Source organism: Phascolarctos cinereus, unplaced genomic scaffold (assembly GCF_003287225.1).
Source record: "Phascolarctos cinereus isolate Bilbo 61053 unplaced genomic scaffold, phaCin_HiC Scaffold_4;HRSCAF=312, whole genome shotgun sequence".
Taxonomy (NCBI): Eukaryota; Metazoa; Chordata; class Mammalia; order Diprotodontia; family Phascolarctidae; genus Phascolarctos; species Phascolarctos cinereus.
The window spans coordinates 41,604,896-41,623,514 of NW_027555847.1; the positions used below are offsets into that span (position 1 = coordinate 41,604,896).

General features: G+C 35.3%; 1 protein-coding gene across 4 annotated transcripts in view; it reads left to right on the forward strand.

Annotated features, from left to right (window-relative positions):
* The window catches only part of CHL1 (cell adhesion molecule L1 like), a 288,040-nt gene that overhangs the window by 198,425 nt on the left and 70,996 nt on the right, over positions 1-18,619 (forward strand). For 3 of the 4 annotated variants that reach the window (XM_020979269.2, XM_020979272.2, XM_020979270.2), the window contains exons 6-10: positions 2,341-2,463; positions 5,663-5,833; positions 6,975-7,022; positions 9,044-9,164; positions 13,146-13,330. In XM_020979269.2, the coding sequence (XP_020834928.1) occupies positions 2,341-2,463; positions 5,663-5,833; positions 6,975-7,022; positions 9,044-9,164; positions 13,146-13,330 (648 nt within the window). The remainder of the gene's footprint in view (positions 1-2,340; positions 2,464-5,662; positions 5,834-6,974; positions 7,023-9,043; positions 9,165-13,145; positions 13,331-18,619) is intronic. The other variant, XM_020979271.2, reaches the window with a different exon arrangement.

An 18,619-nucleotide genomic window follows, 5' to 3' on the forward strand; every position in this document is an offset into this window, starting at 1 on the left:
CAACCCAATGCAAAAAAGCAGAAATATTAAATGCACTCTTCTTAGATCATAATGCAATAAAATACGTAGAATAAAGGGCCATGGAAACATAGATTAAAAAGCATTTGGAAATTAAATAATCTAATACTAGTGAATGAGTGGGTCATAGAACAAATCATAGAAAGTCAACAATTTTATTATAGAAAACGATAGCAATGAGACAACATCCCCAAATTTATATAAACTTATATAAAAATTTATATCTCTCAGGGCAAACAGCAATAAAAGAGAGAAAGAGCAGAACAATGAATTTAGTATGCAACTAAAAATGGTAGACAAGGAACAAATTAAAAATTCCCAATTAAACATGAAAATGGAAATTTTGAAATCAAAGGAGAGATTAACTATATTGAAAAATAAAACAACACTATATTAATAAACAAAATTATAAAATTGAGAGCTGATTTTTATGAGAAAAACAATTACATAGTGAAACCATTTATTAATTTCATTAAAATTAGAAAACAGAATTAATAGTATCAAAAATGAAAATGGTGAATACATCACCAATGAAGATGAAATTAATGCAAATATTTTGCCCTATTATATGCCAGTAAAACTGACAATGTAAATGAAATGTTTCAATTTTTACAAAAAAGAAAAATAAACTGTCTAGGTAAACAGAAGAGGAAATGGAATATTTAAATATCCTATTTTAGTATAATAAATTCAACAAGTAATTAATGAGCTCCCCCCCCAAAAAAAAAGCCTAGGGACCATATGGAATCACAAGTAGATTGCACCAAATTTCACAAGCGACATTCTGTGAAATTCCTTTACTTAAGGAACAATAAATCTCATTATTATATAAACTATTTTTAAAATAGGCAAAGAAGAAGACCCACCAAATTCCTAATTTCTCAGAGATAGAGTATAGTGCCAAGGTTATTAAAAAAAAATAAGAGGCCAGTTGATAAATTATCATATCGTATCAATAGGCAGTTTTCAAAAGAACAAATTGAAGCTGCCACTACTCTCTAAATTACTACTGATTAGGCAAGCATCTTTGACAAGAAAACCCCAAATGGGATCATGAAGAGTCAGACATGACTGAAAAAATGACTTGACAACAACTGAAGTGAGAAGAACCAGTAGAAAGAACATTGTACAGAGTACCAGCAATATTGTGGCAATGATCAACAGTGAAAGACTTAGTTACTCTGATCAAGACAATGATTCAAGAAAATTCCAAAGTATCCATAATCAAAAAAAAATGGTAAGCTCCTCCAAATACAGAATGATGAATGTTAAATGCAAATTGAAGCATATTAAAACAAAACAAAACTTTATTTTAATATTTTGTTTATATTTTCTTTTGCAACATAGCTAGTATGAAAGCATATTTTGCATGACCTCACATGTATAATCAAAATCAAATTGCTTGCCTTCTTAAGGAGGACAGTGTTGTAACAGGAGGGAGGGAGAGAACCTGCTCAATTTGAAAAAAAAAAAAATATATATATATATATATATTACATGTCATTGGAAAATATTTAAAAATATAAATTAAAAAATTAAAAAATAAAAGCAATCACTTATGAACTCTGAGATTATAACAACAATAATAGCAGTATTAGTCACAGTCCTACTAAATAGATCATAAAACATACTTTCTGCCTTTTTCCAGAGAGAGACTTGACTGTTTAGGTAGATTGTTGTACACATTGTCAGATGTTGTATCTGTATCACTTTGTGTTTCTTAACTATTTTTATTACAAGAGATGGTTAAATTTGAATTGGGTGGGATGGAGGGAGGCTACCTAAGAATTATTGTGATGTGAAAGCAAAAGACATAGATAAACTTCTTTTTAAAATCTATTAATCCTCATCTAAAATCACTTAAAATATATTACTGCCATGTATAGTAGATAGATATGTAAAGATAGAGTGAGAAAGGGGATAGGTAGATAGATAGGTAGGTGGGTAGCAAGTGGGTAGATAGATAGATAGACAGAAAGCTTTTAAATGGATAGAAAAATGATAGATGGTAGACATAAAGGATTTATTAAAAACCTACTATGAAGCAAGCACTGTGTTAAGTATAGGTACAAACAAAAAACAATAGAATCCCTGCATTCAAGGAACTTCCATTATGATGGAGGAAGACAAAACCTAAAAGAAATTTAAAAACATGGGGATTGGTGGTGGGGAACTGCCACTGGGAATAGAGGAGATGTGGTTATGGAGTTGTGGGATGAAGCATGTTTGAAGTAGGGATGGCTAATGTGGATAATTCTTCAAATGGAGGAGGTATGTTACTTATTGATAAAAGGATTAGTGAAAGTTTTCTATTTTCCTCAGGTATACCTAAATTTCCAAAGGAAAAAATTGAACCTCTGGAAGTAGAAGAGGGAAATTCAATAGTCCTACATTGCAATCCCCCCAAAGGCATCCCTCCACTTCATATATACTGGATGAATATTGGTGAGTAGCGTTTTCTTCAACTGAAAAGGTAGATTCAATTTTCATGAACTTGGGATTTTATGTTGGTCTGGAAGTATGATTTCATTGCTGTAAGGAATTCACAGAGAGTCAACTGTACCTACCCAAGTGGATCAGCACCTGCTCTGCAAATTTAAGTACTAGAGCAAAGCCTGAAGTGTTTTTTGATGAAATGCTTTGCCCAGCTTCACATGGAGGTTGTAAGCTAGAGATGGATTTCACCCCAGGTCAGTTGATTCTGTCATGGGCTCTTCATGTATTGTGTCTTATTGCATCTCATGCTAATCTTAGAAAAGGAAGTAACCAAGACCATAAATTATAGATCATTGGGCCTTCAGTGGAAACAGATATATGAAGAGAGGGAGGGAGAGAGACAATTAGGCATAGACACTGAGACAGATGGCAACAAAGAGAAATAGGTGGACAGACAGACAGAAACAGAGCTAGGTACAGAAAGAGAGACAGATAGAGAAACAGACAGAGACAGACTGACAGAGTCAGAGACAGAGAAACAGAAAGAGAAATAGGAGAGTGGGCCTTGGATCCATGAAGTCCTGCCTTTGACAGATAATGACTATGTGACCCTGAGCAATTCACTTAAACTTTCAGTGCTCTAGTCAACTCTCTAAGATTTGAAGTTTCAGAAAAGGTGCCTACATGTGTTACTAGAGGGAGTTTCCTCATCTAGATATACTTAATATCTCACTGATATCAAACACAAAATAGAAACAGATCTGTGCTGGCAGTATATGGACTTAGAAAATCAGAAATTAACATCATCTAAGATGTAGTTTTTATTTATTTTATTAAACTATTCCCAATTACATTTGATTCTGATTCTGGCTGAACCTAGGAGTTTTGTGGAAGTTTTGGAGGCTTACAGGTCTGGGTTTTGACATCCCTGCCTTATACCAATGAAATTATGAATTTAGTCCCTATCAATTTCCCTATATAAAACACATACTTGGGTGTTTTTAAATGTGTTCCTGTGCATACACTCTTAACCATACCCATAACACACACACACACATATGCATATGTATATGTATATATGCATATATGTATGTATATGTGTATATATGCATGTATGTTTAAAGATACCACATGCACACACGTATGTTTGTGTTATTTTATGTTACATTATATTATACACATAAGCAACATTTAGCATATAAAGAGATAGTGTTGTAACATATACTGCCTGGATGACCTTAGGCAATTTCCTTAGGCACTCAATGCCCCAGGCAATTGTCCAAGACTATGAATTATGGAGTAGATCTCAATCTACCTCTTTAGAATAATTTTTTCTCTCCCTATGATTCCCATGGAATCCCATGGAAATAAAACATCCAATCCCTCTATATGTAGAGTGGAGAAGGGGAAGTATAGCAACTGGACATGAAATTTCAATGTTATATTGAACTCCTGGGTGAAGAAATTTCCTCTACCAATGTAGGCACCACTTTTTTTTGAGGGGGGAGAGATACAATGTGCAGTCTTAGGCATTTACCTGGAATACTGAAAGAGTACATGATTTACCCAGAATCACATGCCCAGTATGTGTAAGAAATAGGATTGATCTCAAGGATAGCTCTCCACCAAGGATAGTTTTCTTACCACTCAACTGCAACCCCTATTCCTAAATATATAGATAGGTGGAGAGGTGTGGAGATGCTGTTTATTGAATCTTGTGGATAGAATGCCTAATCAGTTATCTTATATCTGTTTTGTTTATATGTTTATATGCATATTTACTCTTTCTTGACTGGTTTATAATCTCTTTTGCAGGAAAGATGTTCCTTTAAGTTTTTGTATTTCCAGATATTATCATAATACCTGGCCCGCAATACCTAATAAATGCTTGTTGATCAATTTTTTAGTTGATTGGTAGTTCAGCAGGGATAGATATTGGCGGGACATATGCTTTTTGGATGGGTAGTCAATACTGGTAAAACTAACTATTTATGATGTAGTCCGACATAAATGAAAACGTAATATCAGAAATCTGGCTAATTTATTTTTTTTGGGGAAAGGCATTAAAATTATTACCAATTACTGTAGCAATCTTAGTGTCTTCAGGGTTATAGATTATTATGGCAAAGAAACAGACGGTGATAATAAAATAATGGCCTATATCAAGCCTGCACAACTTCTAGCCTACAGGCCACTTACAGTCCAAGGGCCACTTAGGGCACACCAAAGGATTTTGGGTGACCTGTGGAAAATGTACCCAGAGGAACCTGCAAAATTGAATTAAAAAAAATAACAATTAGATCCATTGGGGAAAGGTAGTTATACTGAAATCTCCAGCAAAGAGTAATAGCATCATGTCCTCTCATTACATCTATAACCTAGCACGTGAATCTGTCATAAAAACAAGTTATATTAAATTTGGTCAGTTTTATTCTACCAACTCAATCCAGTTCACTGATTGCATATATACGGAGCATATGTCTGAGCTTTTGTTTCTAAACCATAATTATAGAAATAAAAACTATCTACTTAATGTGATGTCAGTGTTCCATCAGTAAAGATTGTAGACAAAGAAGATTTCTTTATTTTGTGCTACATTTGATTTGCAAAAGTAAAACAAAAACACGTACAAATTTAGGGATTGAACTATTGCATTATTTTCCAACTTACATTTTAGACTGCATCTTTAATTGATATTTTTAATAAAGCATCAATTATGCTAGGGCTTAACCAATGCTTTTTAAGATTAACTGATATTTACGTAGGGTTCTTAATAGGCAAATTCTGTTCTTATGATGGCAGGTGGTAGGGATTGGTTAAGTGGGTGTCTGTCATTGTGTTTGTTGTGATTAGGCTCTGATAGACTCTTGATGAGAAGGAAAAAAAATGCCTGTTTTGTCTCTTCTCCACATGCTCAATATAACAAATTCAATTTAATCTAGTTCTATTCAACTCAATGATCATTTATTAAGAATCTAATACTTGCCAGGCCCAGTGCTAGGTGCTGAGAATGCAATGATAAAAATGAATCAGTCTTACAGATGGAAAGAAACAACATAGTCTGAGGAAAGAAAGAGGAAGAGGAAAAGAGTGGTGCTGAATGATAGAGACCTTATCGCAATTGAATATTTCGCTATCTGTGTAGGCAAACAGTGTAGGAAGACTAAATATAAGCCTCAATCACTGATTTGGGTATTGTTCTTTCCAGATTTGCAGCACATCCCGCAGGATGAAAGAGTGTACATGAGCCAGAAGGGAGATTTGTACTTTGCAAATGTGGAAGAAAATGACAGTCGGAGTGATTACTGCTGCTTTGCAGCCTTTCCAACATTGCGAACTATTGTGCAGAAGATGCCAATGAAATTGACAGTGAACAGTTGTGAGTCTCCATAGTCTGCATTTTCATTCTGAATGATGTTTGAGGCAAATATATTCCATGTTCCCTAATAGCATTTTGTTTAATGTAGATGAATGTTGGTTGATTTTCCTCTCCATTCTTAGTTCAACTCTAGAGACTTCATTCAGATTGAAGAAGGGTCTGCAGCTGCATCTGTAGGGTCTTTTTCTATTTCTTGTAGTCATAAAAAAATTCTTTGAACAACTGTATTTACTTGGAGAAATATAGAATGGAGTATTTTTCTGTGTGCAAGGTACATGCTGAGATTCCAAGGATTTCAAACGTTTTCCTACATACTAACTATGGTCTAATCTTGGTCAGAAAGTTCACTTTGAATGAAAATTCACCTAAGAAAAAGACAAGAGTTAGAGAAGAATAATAACATCAGCCCATTTGCCACCCCCCCATACCCTTTTCCTTTTTTGCTAAAGATGCTAATATGAACTGCAGCATTTTTAACATGTAGTTAATAGGGGAAGAAAGAGGAAAAACAATTACTTGAATGATTCCCAATAACATGAAATTTGACTAATAAACATATTTTTGGTTTCTATTCATTCATTGTTTGAGCTGATTAACATTGTAACTTTATTTTCTTCATATGAAAATTTGCTGGAATCTTGAAATTGGATATTCTGCTGTAGGGTGAGATTCTCACTAAAGCTGATCTGCCTTGGATCAAAAGAAGCTCTATGTAACATTTCCATCAGAAGCTTGATTCCCCAATGTGGACACCAAAAGCATTATAATCAGGTGCAGTATAGTGATCCTTGAGAGGCAGTGTAGTATAGACCATAAAAAAGCTGCTCATGAAACTAAGAAAGACTGCTTCAGGTCCTTCCTCTAGTATATACTTGGTGTGTGATGCTGGGCAAGTCATTTAACCTTTCTATGCTAGAGGAAACACTCTTAAGATATGAATTTCAAAGAAGGTGCTGACCTGCACTGTTAGAGAGAGTCCCCTCCTTTGCGAGTTCCCTACACCAATCAAATCACAAGTTCCTTTAGACATTTTGTCATCAATTTTAGGGGGGAAATGGCTTTGTATTTTATTTTATGTTGTGTTATTGTTATCAATATCAGTTGTTATGTTTGCATTTGGTTTCCGTTTTATTTATTTCAGTAAAGCATGCTAATGACTCGAGTTCACACAGACAGAATGTTACTAAGGGTAAGTTGAACATACATGTAGTTAGCTGTCATTTAATTTTGTCCCCATTCTTCCTTGTTATATTTAGAATTCTCATTTCTAGTTCACTAAATTAATTTTTTGTGAGCTTCATAAAACTCTGTTTTTGATTCCAAAGGAAAAAATCCCCCCCAAAATTTATAATATTTGTGCAGCAATTTTTCCTCAAATGGATTATAAAACATTGATTCCAACAATTTTCTGTGTTATGGGCTTACAAAAAAGGAGGGTTAGAATATATCATTAGCTGGCTATCTAGGAAAAGTAATTGGATCACACACACATACATTTACATTAACATAAACATAGACATATTCATACATATACACACACACATACACACACACACATATATTTAACAAATTTTTGTTCCTTAGACAAAAGTAAGTGCAAGAATAACTTTATCCAATCATAAAATTAATCATTGATTTTCTTGCCTGGACTTTAACAAAATAAAATCAAGGCTAATAAGTATCAGCAGTGAGAATTAAAGAAATATAAATTATTTTTCTTAGGAAAGTGTATTTGTTAAGATATGTTGAGTGTATTTGCTACAGCAGGCCTATACTCTATTAGTCTGGTGTTATAGACAGAGGCAGGTAAAGGCAAAGACAGTCAGTAGTGGGGATAAGTACCTCAAAGAAATTTCAGTGCCAATGCAAGTTTTGCCATCCAAACAAAATTTTGTAATCTAATGGCGTTCATAAGCTCCTATGAGTGTTGTCATTATGTCATAAGACACATCAAAAGGTAGGTGAAAAAGGGGAATGCCTTGGTATTATCTGTGGCAAAATTATTTCTCTAATCAATGAGTATTCATAGAGTACTTATTATGTGCATGCATTGTGTTAAGTGCTGCAAATTGAAATACAAACAGAAAAAAATATAGTCCCTGTACTCAAGGAATAAACATTCTGATAGGGAAAGACAAAACATAAAACAAAGCTGAGAAGCAGGAAGTCTGGGGAGGTACCTGGCATGTAGGATGTCTTAAAGAAAAACTCAAGATCAGTTAGGAGGGCAGCCTTGAGAGAAATGAAGACACAGGTGGCTTGGATGCCCCCTTTAAAGTGGAGGTTCTGAGAGGAACCAGTCAAGAAGTGTAAAGTGCTGGGGTGGAGAGAGCTTGAAGGAGCATTTTAGAGAAAGTCTGAAGTCAGGAAGCAAGCCTGGAGATTAAGTGTACTTTAAGAGAAAAGGGAAGAGTCAGAGAAACTCTGTTCGGATCAAAAGTATAAAGGAATTATATTTGATAAAATGGAAAACAGTGAAATGATACATTTGCTAGACATTATTTTCCCTCAGCTTTGTGATATGAATGTATATGCATACAACTTAAAATTCTTATTCATTTGTAAAATCAGAAATGAAGAAAATCAATTGCTCTTAATGAATGCACTAAATCTGAAAAGAGGCACTCTACACAGAAAAGGGAAACTTTGGCTCCCTGTATAATTATAGGAATATATACTCATGTATATTGTATGCACTGCATTCAACCATGTATGTGTACATGTACATATCTATATTGTGCTTATGTATATTCAGAGAAGGAGATAGAAAGAAAAAGACAGAGAGAGACAGAGAGAGAGAGAGACAGACACAGAGAACTCAGAATATAGCTGACTGAATGCAGTGTGTGTGTGTGTGTGTGTGTGTGTGTGTGTGTGTGTGTGTGTGTGTGATTTTGGTGAAATATGGAGTAAACAGTGATGCATCAACTGACCTAGTTGTTTCTAGGTATTAATGACTACACAAAATACTTCGACCTCGGAAAATGGTTAATTATGTAGCAGAATAACAACCTCTTTAGCTTACTATATTGTCCACAATTATTTCATCTGACCTATGTTACATGTAGCTGTGAAAATAAATATTCGTGGGAAAATAGATGTAATTATTTAAGTCACTGAAGTATATGAAGGTAAGACTTGAAATGCTCCAGAAATACCATTCTCTCTCTCAGTTGAAAAGGACTCAAGCTTTCTTTTCCATTTGAACAGCAAATTCAATCAAGCAAAGAGAGCCCAGAATGCTTTTGCCTCCTGAAACTTCTGGCAGTCATTCTTCAGTCACCATCATCAAAGGGGGGACACTGCTGTTGGAGTGTTTTGCTGAAGGCCTGTGAGTAATTGTGCATGTTTCATAATATTGTCAAGTCAGGCTCTGTAAAAGGGAATACATGAAATCCAAATGTGTCTGGAAAGAGCATTTACAATTCATTTGCATTTTACATGTGTTTGTATTCATGTGTGTATTTAAAATTGAACTTTATGTGTGTGTATGCATATGTGTGTCCTTGTATATACTTTATTTTTAATTCAGACAACAGGCTAGAATGGAAGTTAATACCTGATTCTCTCCTGTTGGTATATGATAGAATTAGGGTAGGGTATAGCTATGATCTTACTAGACCATCAGTTCTTACTCTGAGTCCATGGCTGTGTGTGTGTGTGTGTGTGTGTGTGTGTGTGTGTGTGTTTTATGTTTTAATAAGTGATTATTTTATGGTGTAATCCTATCTCATTTATTTTCTTCTTTTAAAAGCATTATTCAGAGAAAGGATCCATAGGTTTCACTAACTGTCAAAAAGGTCCATGCACACAAGAAAGTTCTGAAACCTTCTGAAGGACAGACTTTCAGTTGTGGTGAGAGTCATTATGTGCCTGATGGAAGAAGGGGCAGATGACTACAACTTTTTGATGATATAGAAACATGGAGAGATATACACATTAGGGAGGATATTTTGACAGTGGGAGAAAGAACAAATTGGAGAGGGGAGATAACGGAGGCAGGGAAATTAGTAAATTGCTACTACATTCCAGGCAAGGATTGGTGATTATCTAAACTGAGTGTTAGTTGTGTAAGTTGGGGCAGCTAAGTGGCACAATGGATAGAGTGCTGGACCTGGATTCAGGAAGACCTGAGTTCAAATCTGGACTCAGACATTTACTAGCTATGTGACACTGGGCAAATCACTTACCCCTGTTTGCCTCAGTTTCTTCATCTGCAAAATGTCCTGAAGAAGGAAATGCCAAACCATTCTGGTATCTTTGTCAAGAAAACCCCAAATGGGGTTATAAAGAGCCAGACATGACTGAAACAACTGAACAACAAAGTTGCATGAGTGGAGGGAAAGGGACAATTTGGAAGACATATTTTGTAGGTTGAATCAATAAGATGTGGCAACTTATTGGATATTAGGTGTAATGGAAAGGGAAGTGTTGGGATTGATTTTTAGGTTTCAAAGCTAAGTTATGTAATAATAAGAAAGTTCATAGGCATAAGTGTAATGTCAGTGATACAAATATGAGATGGTTGAGCTCATTCACAAAGGTGAAGTACATTATTGATGCATGGCAAAGAAGTATAAATGAACAACTAAATCACAGTTGGAAACTCAAAATGTAACCTTGCTGTGTAATGTAGTTGTAGGGAACATTTATAGAGACATAGCACATAGAATGAGATGGAGAATACTTTCTGTGTATTTGGCTGTCATGAGACCCAATCTGAAGTACTACATTTGATTATGGAAGCCATATTTTTCAAAGTGTATTGAGAAACCAGAGCATCTCTGGCCAGTGTAACCAGTATGATGAGAGAGAATACCTATTAGGACAAGGATCTGAGGATATTTGGCCATGAGAAAATAAGACTTATGGGTGGCAGGGCATCTGCTTTCAAATATTTTAAAGTTTATCAAGTGAAAGAGTATGAGATTCATGCTGGGGATAAAACTAGGAACAGTAGGAGGTAGGTGTATTGAGACCAATTGAAGCTTGGTACAACAAAAGCTTTTCAACAGCTTGAAGCTTCCTCTGTGTAGAATGGACTGTCTTGGGACACAGGGAATTCTCTTTTATAGAACCTCTTCTAGGAGAGACTGAATCTCTACTTGTTGGGGATGTTGTACAGGGAACTCCTACTGAGATGCCATTTGGCCTAGATGACCTCTGAGATCCTGGCCATCTCTGAGAATGTTGCATTCCCTGTGAGAGGAAAATAATTTGCCATGGCTGGCTGGACTAGGCTGTGGAATTGAGATGTGTGTGTGGGGGGGGGAGGGAGTGTTTGAAAAAAGTCAACTTATATTCATCTAAGGATTGAGTCCATAACCTTGGAATGAGTGGAGAGAAAGGGATATAATTCTGTAATGTACTGAGCTGGTTGTAAGTGTATGAAACTGCTATATGCCTGTGGATGATAAGATGTATAACTAATTTAGGGATAAGAAAAAGAAAGGTGACATAACATAATAAAAAAGAAGAGGATGAAATAGGTGAAAGAGCTGAACAAAGAGCTGCATTAAGCCTGGAAATCTAAGATTCATGTGCTTGAATGAACAATTACAGCTATAAAAGCAAGGTCACCTTTGGAGACCAGCTGTGCCCTCACTATCCATTTAACATGTACCAGGCCATCAAAAACAATAATAGTCATAATAATATGACACACAAAATCCAATAGACCTGGAAATGCTTTTGGCTCATAGACATGTTCCTAGGTAAACTGAATTCACAGTGATATAATACTCTTTGATAGACATTTTCTATTTTCGAGCTAACACTTTTGATATTAGAATATGCTAGGTTAAGAAAGGACTAAAGGATACATTTAAATAAAAGGAAGGAAAAGGAGGCAATTGTACTGTTAAGAAAATGTACAGTAAAATGTGTGTGTGTGTGTGTGTGTGTGTTTGTACATACCTGAAGCGAAGAACAGATTGTGATTTGGCATATTTCCACACCAACAGAAGGAATGAAAAGTAAGCAGTTAAGAGACTTGGGGTATACGTCCTATTGGGTGGTGTGGTCAGGATACCAGCAGATAATGTTCTCCCGCAACAGCCTGTTGGGAATTTCATTACATTACTATTGCTTGCAGAGTGTTCTCAGTCCCATAATCCTGGATAACTTGAAAACAGCTGTTTTGATGATGTTAGACAGTGGTAGGTGATTGGGGAACAGTAGTGCCAGTAGGCAGGTTGTAGCTGCTACTATGGGCAGTGTGGGAGACGAATGTCTGGGGCATTTTCATGAATCCAGGGAGATCTGACACGAGTGGAAGCTGCTGATGGCACTTCTTATGGACTACTTAAAGATTTGCTTTGTAAAACTTAGATGCAGTCAAAGGGCCACACCCAAGGACCTAGAAGGCAACCTGTGGCCTTGCTAGTTCCTTGTCCCTGGCTTCGTTCTTCCCCAATGTGTTGTTATTGCAACATTTGTTAGTATTTTTATTATTCTTGACTCTGCCTTATTTTGCTGCTGAACCCATACAGAGTGAACCAGTATGGGAAGCAAGCAGGTAAAATTGTGAAAACTGAATTTGCCAGGTCCAGTTTATCAAAATTTTACCATCCCAGGAGGAATAACTGTAAGGCACAGCTGAGGCACTGACCTTACATAAAAGGCAAGGTAGATGGCTAGATTTGTGGAACACATTTTGGCTGTTATCAGGAGACCTAAGATATTGATAAAGTATAATCTGAGTCATCTTCTCATAATTTAGGCCAAATTTAACATACAAAGCCATTTTCAAAATGATTATAAATGGCAGCTTAATAAATAGATTTTGTTGTTGTTGATGGTAACTTATTTTTCTTTTTGAGAAAAATTGAAATATTATTTTGTAGTTAATTCGGTAACATCAGTGAAATCACACATTTTCCAACAAGTGTAGACCCAGTTAAAAGGTAATATTCATATAAAATATACTTCTGGAATCCTGTACCTGTTCATTTTAAAGGAAAAGAGATTTGCAAAACAAAATTAAATATTATTTTATTGACTAAAATGACCCCAAGATCATTGAGTCTCACTTATTTTACACTCTGAAGTATACAGGGCTCCAGAAAAGGGGAGTCAAGAATTTAGGAGAATAATGCTTCTTGATCTTGGGGATTTTATAGAGAACATATCAGCAAAGTTATAGAAGTTCAAAATATATTGGCACTCTTTTGCCATTGTGTTTCTGTATTCATCTGTGAGGAGTCAAAGTGGGTATAGAGACATCGAAGTTCTCCCAGTTGGTGTAATCATGGGAAGTATGATGGAAGTTTTTCCTTGCCATTATTAGTCAGTCTGTTTTGTAATTCTCTAGGCCCACTCCACAGATCACTTGGACTAAAGTGGGTGAAGATTTGCCCAAGGGAAGAGAAGAACAAGAAAATTTTGGAAAGACTTTGAAGATTGAACAGATCACTCACATAGATAAAGGACATTATCGTTGCACGGCCAAGAATTACAAAGGGACTGCCATGCATGAATTCCGAGTCACGGTCGAAGGTACTATTTCTTATGTTTGTATAATACATGAATGAGTAAATGGTGTGTGTACAAGGTCTTCTAAAAGTAATTTGAGCTTTAGTAGGTGAAATCTGCCCTGAGAATTTTTTTGAACACCATGAATTTCAATACCTACATATACATGCATATGCATGTGCATGTAATTATGTGAAACCTACATACTTATATACATGTCAAATACCACAGACACATATATATGTTTATGCAGGTATGTACACATATATAATTGCATATGGATGGTACAGGAAGTGAAATACCCAAAAAAGTTCATATTTAAAAAAAAGTAAATGATGCATTTGTTTATTTTTAGTTTTCAACATTCATTTCCATAAGATTTTGAGTTTTAAATTTTCTCCCCCCCCTTTCTTCTCCTCTCCCCAAGATAACATGCAATCTGACGTAGGGTCTACTTATACATTCATATTAAACATATTTTCTCCCTAGTGATGATGTGAAGAACAATTAGAACTAGTGGGAGGAGCCACAAGAATAAAACAATAAAACAAAACAACAAAGGAAAAGGAGAGCAAATAGCATACTTCCATCTGCATTCAGAATCATAGTTCTTTCTCTGGATGTGGATAGCATTCTCCATCATGAGTCTTTTGGAGTTGTCTTAGATCCTTGTTTTGCTGAGAAAAGCCAAGTTTATCAACATCAATCCTCATACAGTGTGGCTGTTACTGTGTACAATATTCTCCTAGTTCTGCTCATTTCACTCAGTGTCATTTCATATAAGTCTTTCCAGGTTTTTCTGAAGACTGCCTGCTCATCATTTCTTATAGCATTATAGTATTCCATTACGTTGATATACCACAACTTGTTCAGCCATTCCCCAATTGATGGGCATCCCCTCAACTTCAGGGTTTTTTTGCCACAACAAAGTGAGCTGCTATAAATGTTTTTGTGCATGTGGGTCCTTTCACATTTTTATGAACTCTTTGGGATACAACCTTAGAAGTGCTATTGCTGGGTATGCACAACTTTATAGCCCTTTGGGCATAGTTCCAAATTGCTCTCCAGAATGGTTGGATCAGTTCATAACTCCACCAATACACTAGTATACCAAATTTACCACATCTTTTCCAACATTTCTCATTATCCTATTTTGTCATGTTAGCCAATCTGATAGGTGTGATGTGGTACCTCAGAGTCATTTTGCTTTGGAAAAAAAAATCATATTTAAATTTTTATTCAACTCCTTACCACTACAATTTTTAGAGTTTGGTTTAGGATAGGACTGTTGTGGGGTCATTCCACAAAATGCCTTTTACCATTTGCATAGTGAGAATGAACCTCCATTGTATGGACTCAAAGGCTGTAAGAGGTCCATAATCCTCACCAAAAGCTTGAAGAGCTATCTTCTAGTGTCAGCTGTGGGACTAGCTCATTGTTTGCCTTGGGTAAGTAACCTAACTGCTGTAGACTTCCTATGAGGGCATTGGACCTCATGGTCCCTGCAGCCCCTTTGAGTACTAATTTTTTTTTTTAAGAATGGGTAATGTATCTCAGTGGGCTGATATTCTTAAAGAAATTTAGAAAGTAGACTTATTTTAGACTTATTTTATTCATTCATCCATAAAATCATCCATTCATTTATTTATTTGTTTTCTTTCTACTCAGTAATACCCTTATTTGTTTAATGTTTAGAGACTTAAACGGTATGTGGCAGTATGAATCATATGATCCTACAGTAATAGCTTTAGAGCTGGAAAGGGCCATAAAGCCCATCCAGTCCAAACTCCTCTTTTACAGATGTGGAAACTGAGATACTGAGGAAATGCCATGTGTTCATGCTCTTTGTGCTTCTTCTTCTTCTTCTTCTTCTTCTTCTTCTTCTTCTTCTTCTTCTTCTTCTTCTTCTTCTTCTTCTTCTTCTCTTTAAAGTAACTATCATAAAGAGAAACACAGAAAACAAATGACACTTCATATTACAAGCAGTACAAGAAGAGTTCTGAGTGCTGTTTACTATGCTAACCAGAGCTTAACAGAATTGAGCTGACTGAGATATATTTTGGGGTGGAAAATGTTTACAAAGAATGAAAAAGAAAAAAAATAGATTTGTTTTCCCTTACTTAAATTGAGTCTTTTGGTAAATAGATGTCTAGTTAAATTTTGGTAAATTCATAATGAATCATCCATTAATATTGGTTCAAGAGTGGAAATCATTTAGGCATTTTAACTGTCTGCAGAGCCAAAAAAAAGGTTCCCTAATCATCTTGTGACTTTGTTTTTTGAAGTTACTCAACCTGATAATTTAAGTCAGTATATCCATGTAAAGGTTTTTGCTATATCTGATTTTGTTAACTGCAAAAAATAGTCATCTGGATAGTGGCCTCACATATATCTCTTTTTAATATGAAGACAAAGCTATTGAAAGGAATTGTTGTATTCAGCTGGGAAACTGTTGCTTGGGATCTTACATGTAGTTCCTAATTAAAAAAAAATAAAGAAAGCCAATCTAATTTAACCATTTGGATTGGCCTAATATTTTGAGTTTATTAAGGTAAAATGGCAAATTGCATTCATAATTTAAAATATAAATAGCATCAACTTTCTAGAATTTCGTTGTTTCCAAAATAAATGTTATTTTGATGTCACAGCCTAGTGTTTACCCTCAGATAAAGTGCTATAGACTGGGTGACAACCAGACCAGGGAGCATCAGCTTTGTTTGACTTTGTTTGTGTTTTTCTTTTTTGGCACAACAACAAAATCAGGCACATGAGGGTAAACACATTCAAAACCAAACCACTGTCTGCTAATAGCCATTTATTCTTGTGTGAAATCATACTCACTCACCTTCAGAAAAAAAAATCCAGAGAGAGAGGGTTAGGAAGTCTTTGCATTAGTATTCTCTCCACCCATTTTAGGATTCTCTAATGGACAATCACATTGCCAGACTGTGATACTCTGTACAAAATGAATATTTTCTCTTGCTTAGATATGCGTGCACATATAAATTCCAGACATGGGTAATTGTTCACTGCTACGATCCTCCAAGTTGCTGACTATTAGAAATTCTTCCAGATGGTCTGGAACTGTGCTACTGTAGCTGAATATTTTAACAATCTGGCCATGGTTTTCTTGACTGTAAAACTGAATCTTTCAAAAGAATTACAGGAGTTACCAGAAAAAAAAAAGAAATAAGAAGAAAGAACATATCTTGAATGCAAAATTAATTAAGGAATTCAAAATGTTGACCATAGGATTCTATGTTCCCATAGGCTTCTTGAACAAATTATCTCCACTATTCATAAAACAACTATTAACTTTATTGAGATGTAAATAGTGTTTTTATGAGAATCATTAAATCCTTCTTCTCAAAGAAAAACTACTATAGGTGTCCCTTGGTTCTATGTATCAGGAGCTCTGCTTCACAAATCCAAGTAAAAGCCAGACAGAATTTAAAAAGACCTCTTTTTTCTAAAGTCTGAAATCAATAAATGCTGCCATTAATCATATGGAAGGGCAGCAGAGGGATGCACTTACTTTTGATGGATATCTTCTATCTTTCTTATTCTATTCTTTCCCTGCCCATCCCCCCTCCAGGAAAAAAAAAGAATGAAGATTAACTGTATAGCAAAATTCCAATTGGACTTCACCACCAAGTCCATTTCCTTACAATCCCTTGTGATTTTACAAAGACACCTATTGTATTAGGTTATCCCTTTTTCTTTTAGACAAAAAACTCAAATACAATCATCTGACCAAGATTTTAAAACTACATGCAAATGTAAAATGTATGCAGTTCTATAGTAGTTGTAAGTAAAATGTCAGGGCATTTTCATTAAAGACATGAAAATATTTTTTGGTACTTTGTTGAAGCTACATGTGAGTGGAACACAATATTTATTATTGCTATTGATATGACACTTAGATAAATTAATCATAACCTGACAAGAAGTAACTCACCTCAAATAAAACAAAAACTGAGTTTTTGAGTACAAATGGCTGAATTTTATCTAAAGGCATATTGTGTGGATATGATAATTGCCCTACATGGGGCATGATGGGAAATTGGATAAAAGGTGCACAGCAGCCATGAGGAAGAAGTCCATGATACCAGAAGAAAAGGGTAGAATGAGCCTAAAATTGGTACATAATTATACCTCTCAAACCACTAGGAAAGTAGCATGAAATTGTTCCAACTCTCCCACTCCCCCCAAAAAAAAGTACCCACTATGAAATCAAATGCCCTTCATTAAACAAGAAAAATGACTTTCTTTTTTTTTTTAAGCTTTCTATCACTCATTAATAAATTTGAAAAGTGAAAAGTTGGAAATTCATCAAATTCTACAACTTTGATCCTATGTCTATAAGCCATACAATTTACAATGGCACCCAAGCATTAAGATAACAGACACACACACACACACACACACACACACACACACACACACACATGCATACACACATTAACTTCATTAATTTGTGTAATCCTGCTGAATGTGTTTGTTCTAAAAATGAGGATCCGAATGTTAATTGAGACCTAGTGAGAATCTTGGGAAAGGAGACAACTTTCTGAGTGGGGAAGGGGAGAGAGAGAGAATGCCATTTCCTGCACTTCCTGGTACTCAAGTTGTAAGCTTTTTCAGGACAAATGGTAGGGAACGCATTTCTTCAGTTTCATTCAACTACATTACAAGATTCTTGGTACCATCATTTACCATGCTTCTGTCTACCCAACTAGTGATTTCCACTGTGATCAGTTCCTCAAGTATAGAAGTAGAAATACTCCATTTCTGGGGGGAATTTGGTGCTGATAATCTGTCAATCGTAAATATTTATTAAGTGTGTCAGGCACTATGGTAAGTAACAGGAATACAAAAGTAGGTAAAAGAGAAACCCTTTTTTCAAGGATTTTACAGTCTAGTGGGGGAGCCAACATGTAAAATTATATGTACAAAATAAGCTATATGGAAGATAAATATGAAATGATTAAAAGAGAGAAGTCACTACAATTAAGAGGAGTTGGGGAAGGCTTCCTGTTAAATGTGGGATTTTAGTTGACACTTAAAGGAAGGCAGGGAGGTTAGCAATTGAAATGGAAGAGGAACAGTGTTCCAGGCATGGGGGTGAGCCAGAGAAAATTTCTGTAGATGAGAGATGGAGTATATTGTTCATGTATTAACCAGGAGGACAGCATCACTGGATGAGAGAATACATGATGCAGAGTAAGATCCAAGAAGACAAAAAAAGATAGAAGGGGACTAGGTTATGAAGGTCTTTAAATATCAAAACAGAGCATTTTGTATTTGTTGCCAAAG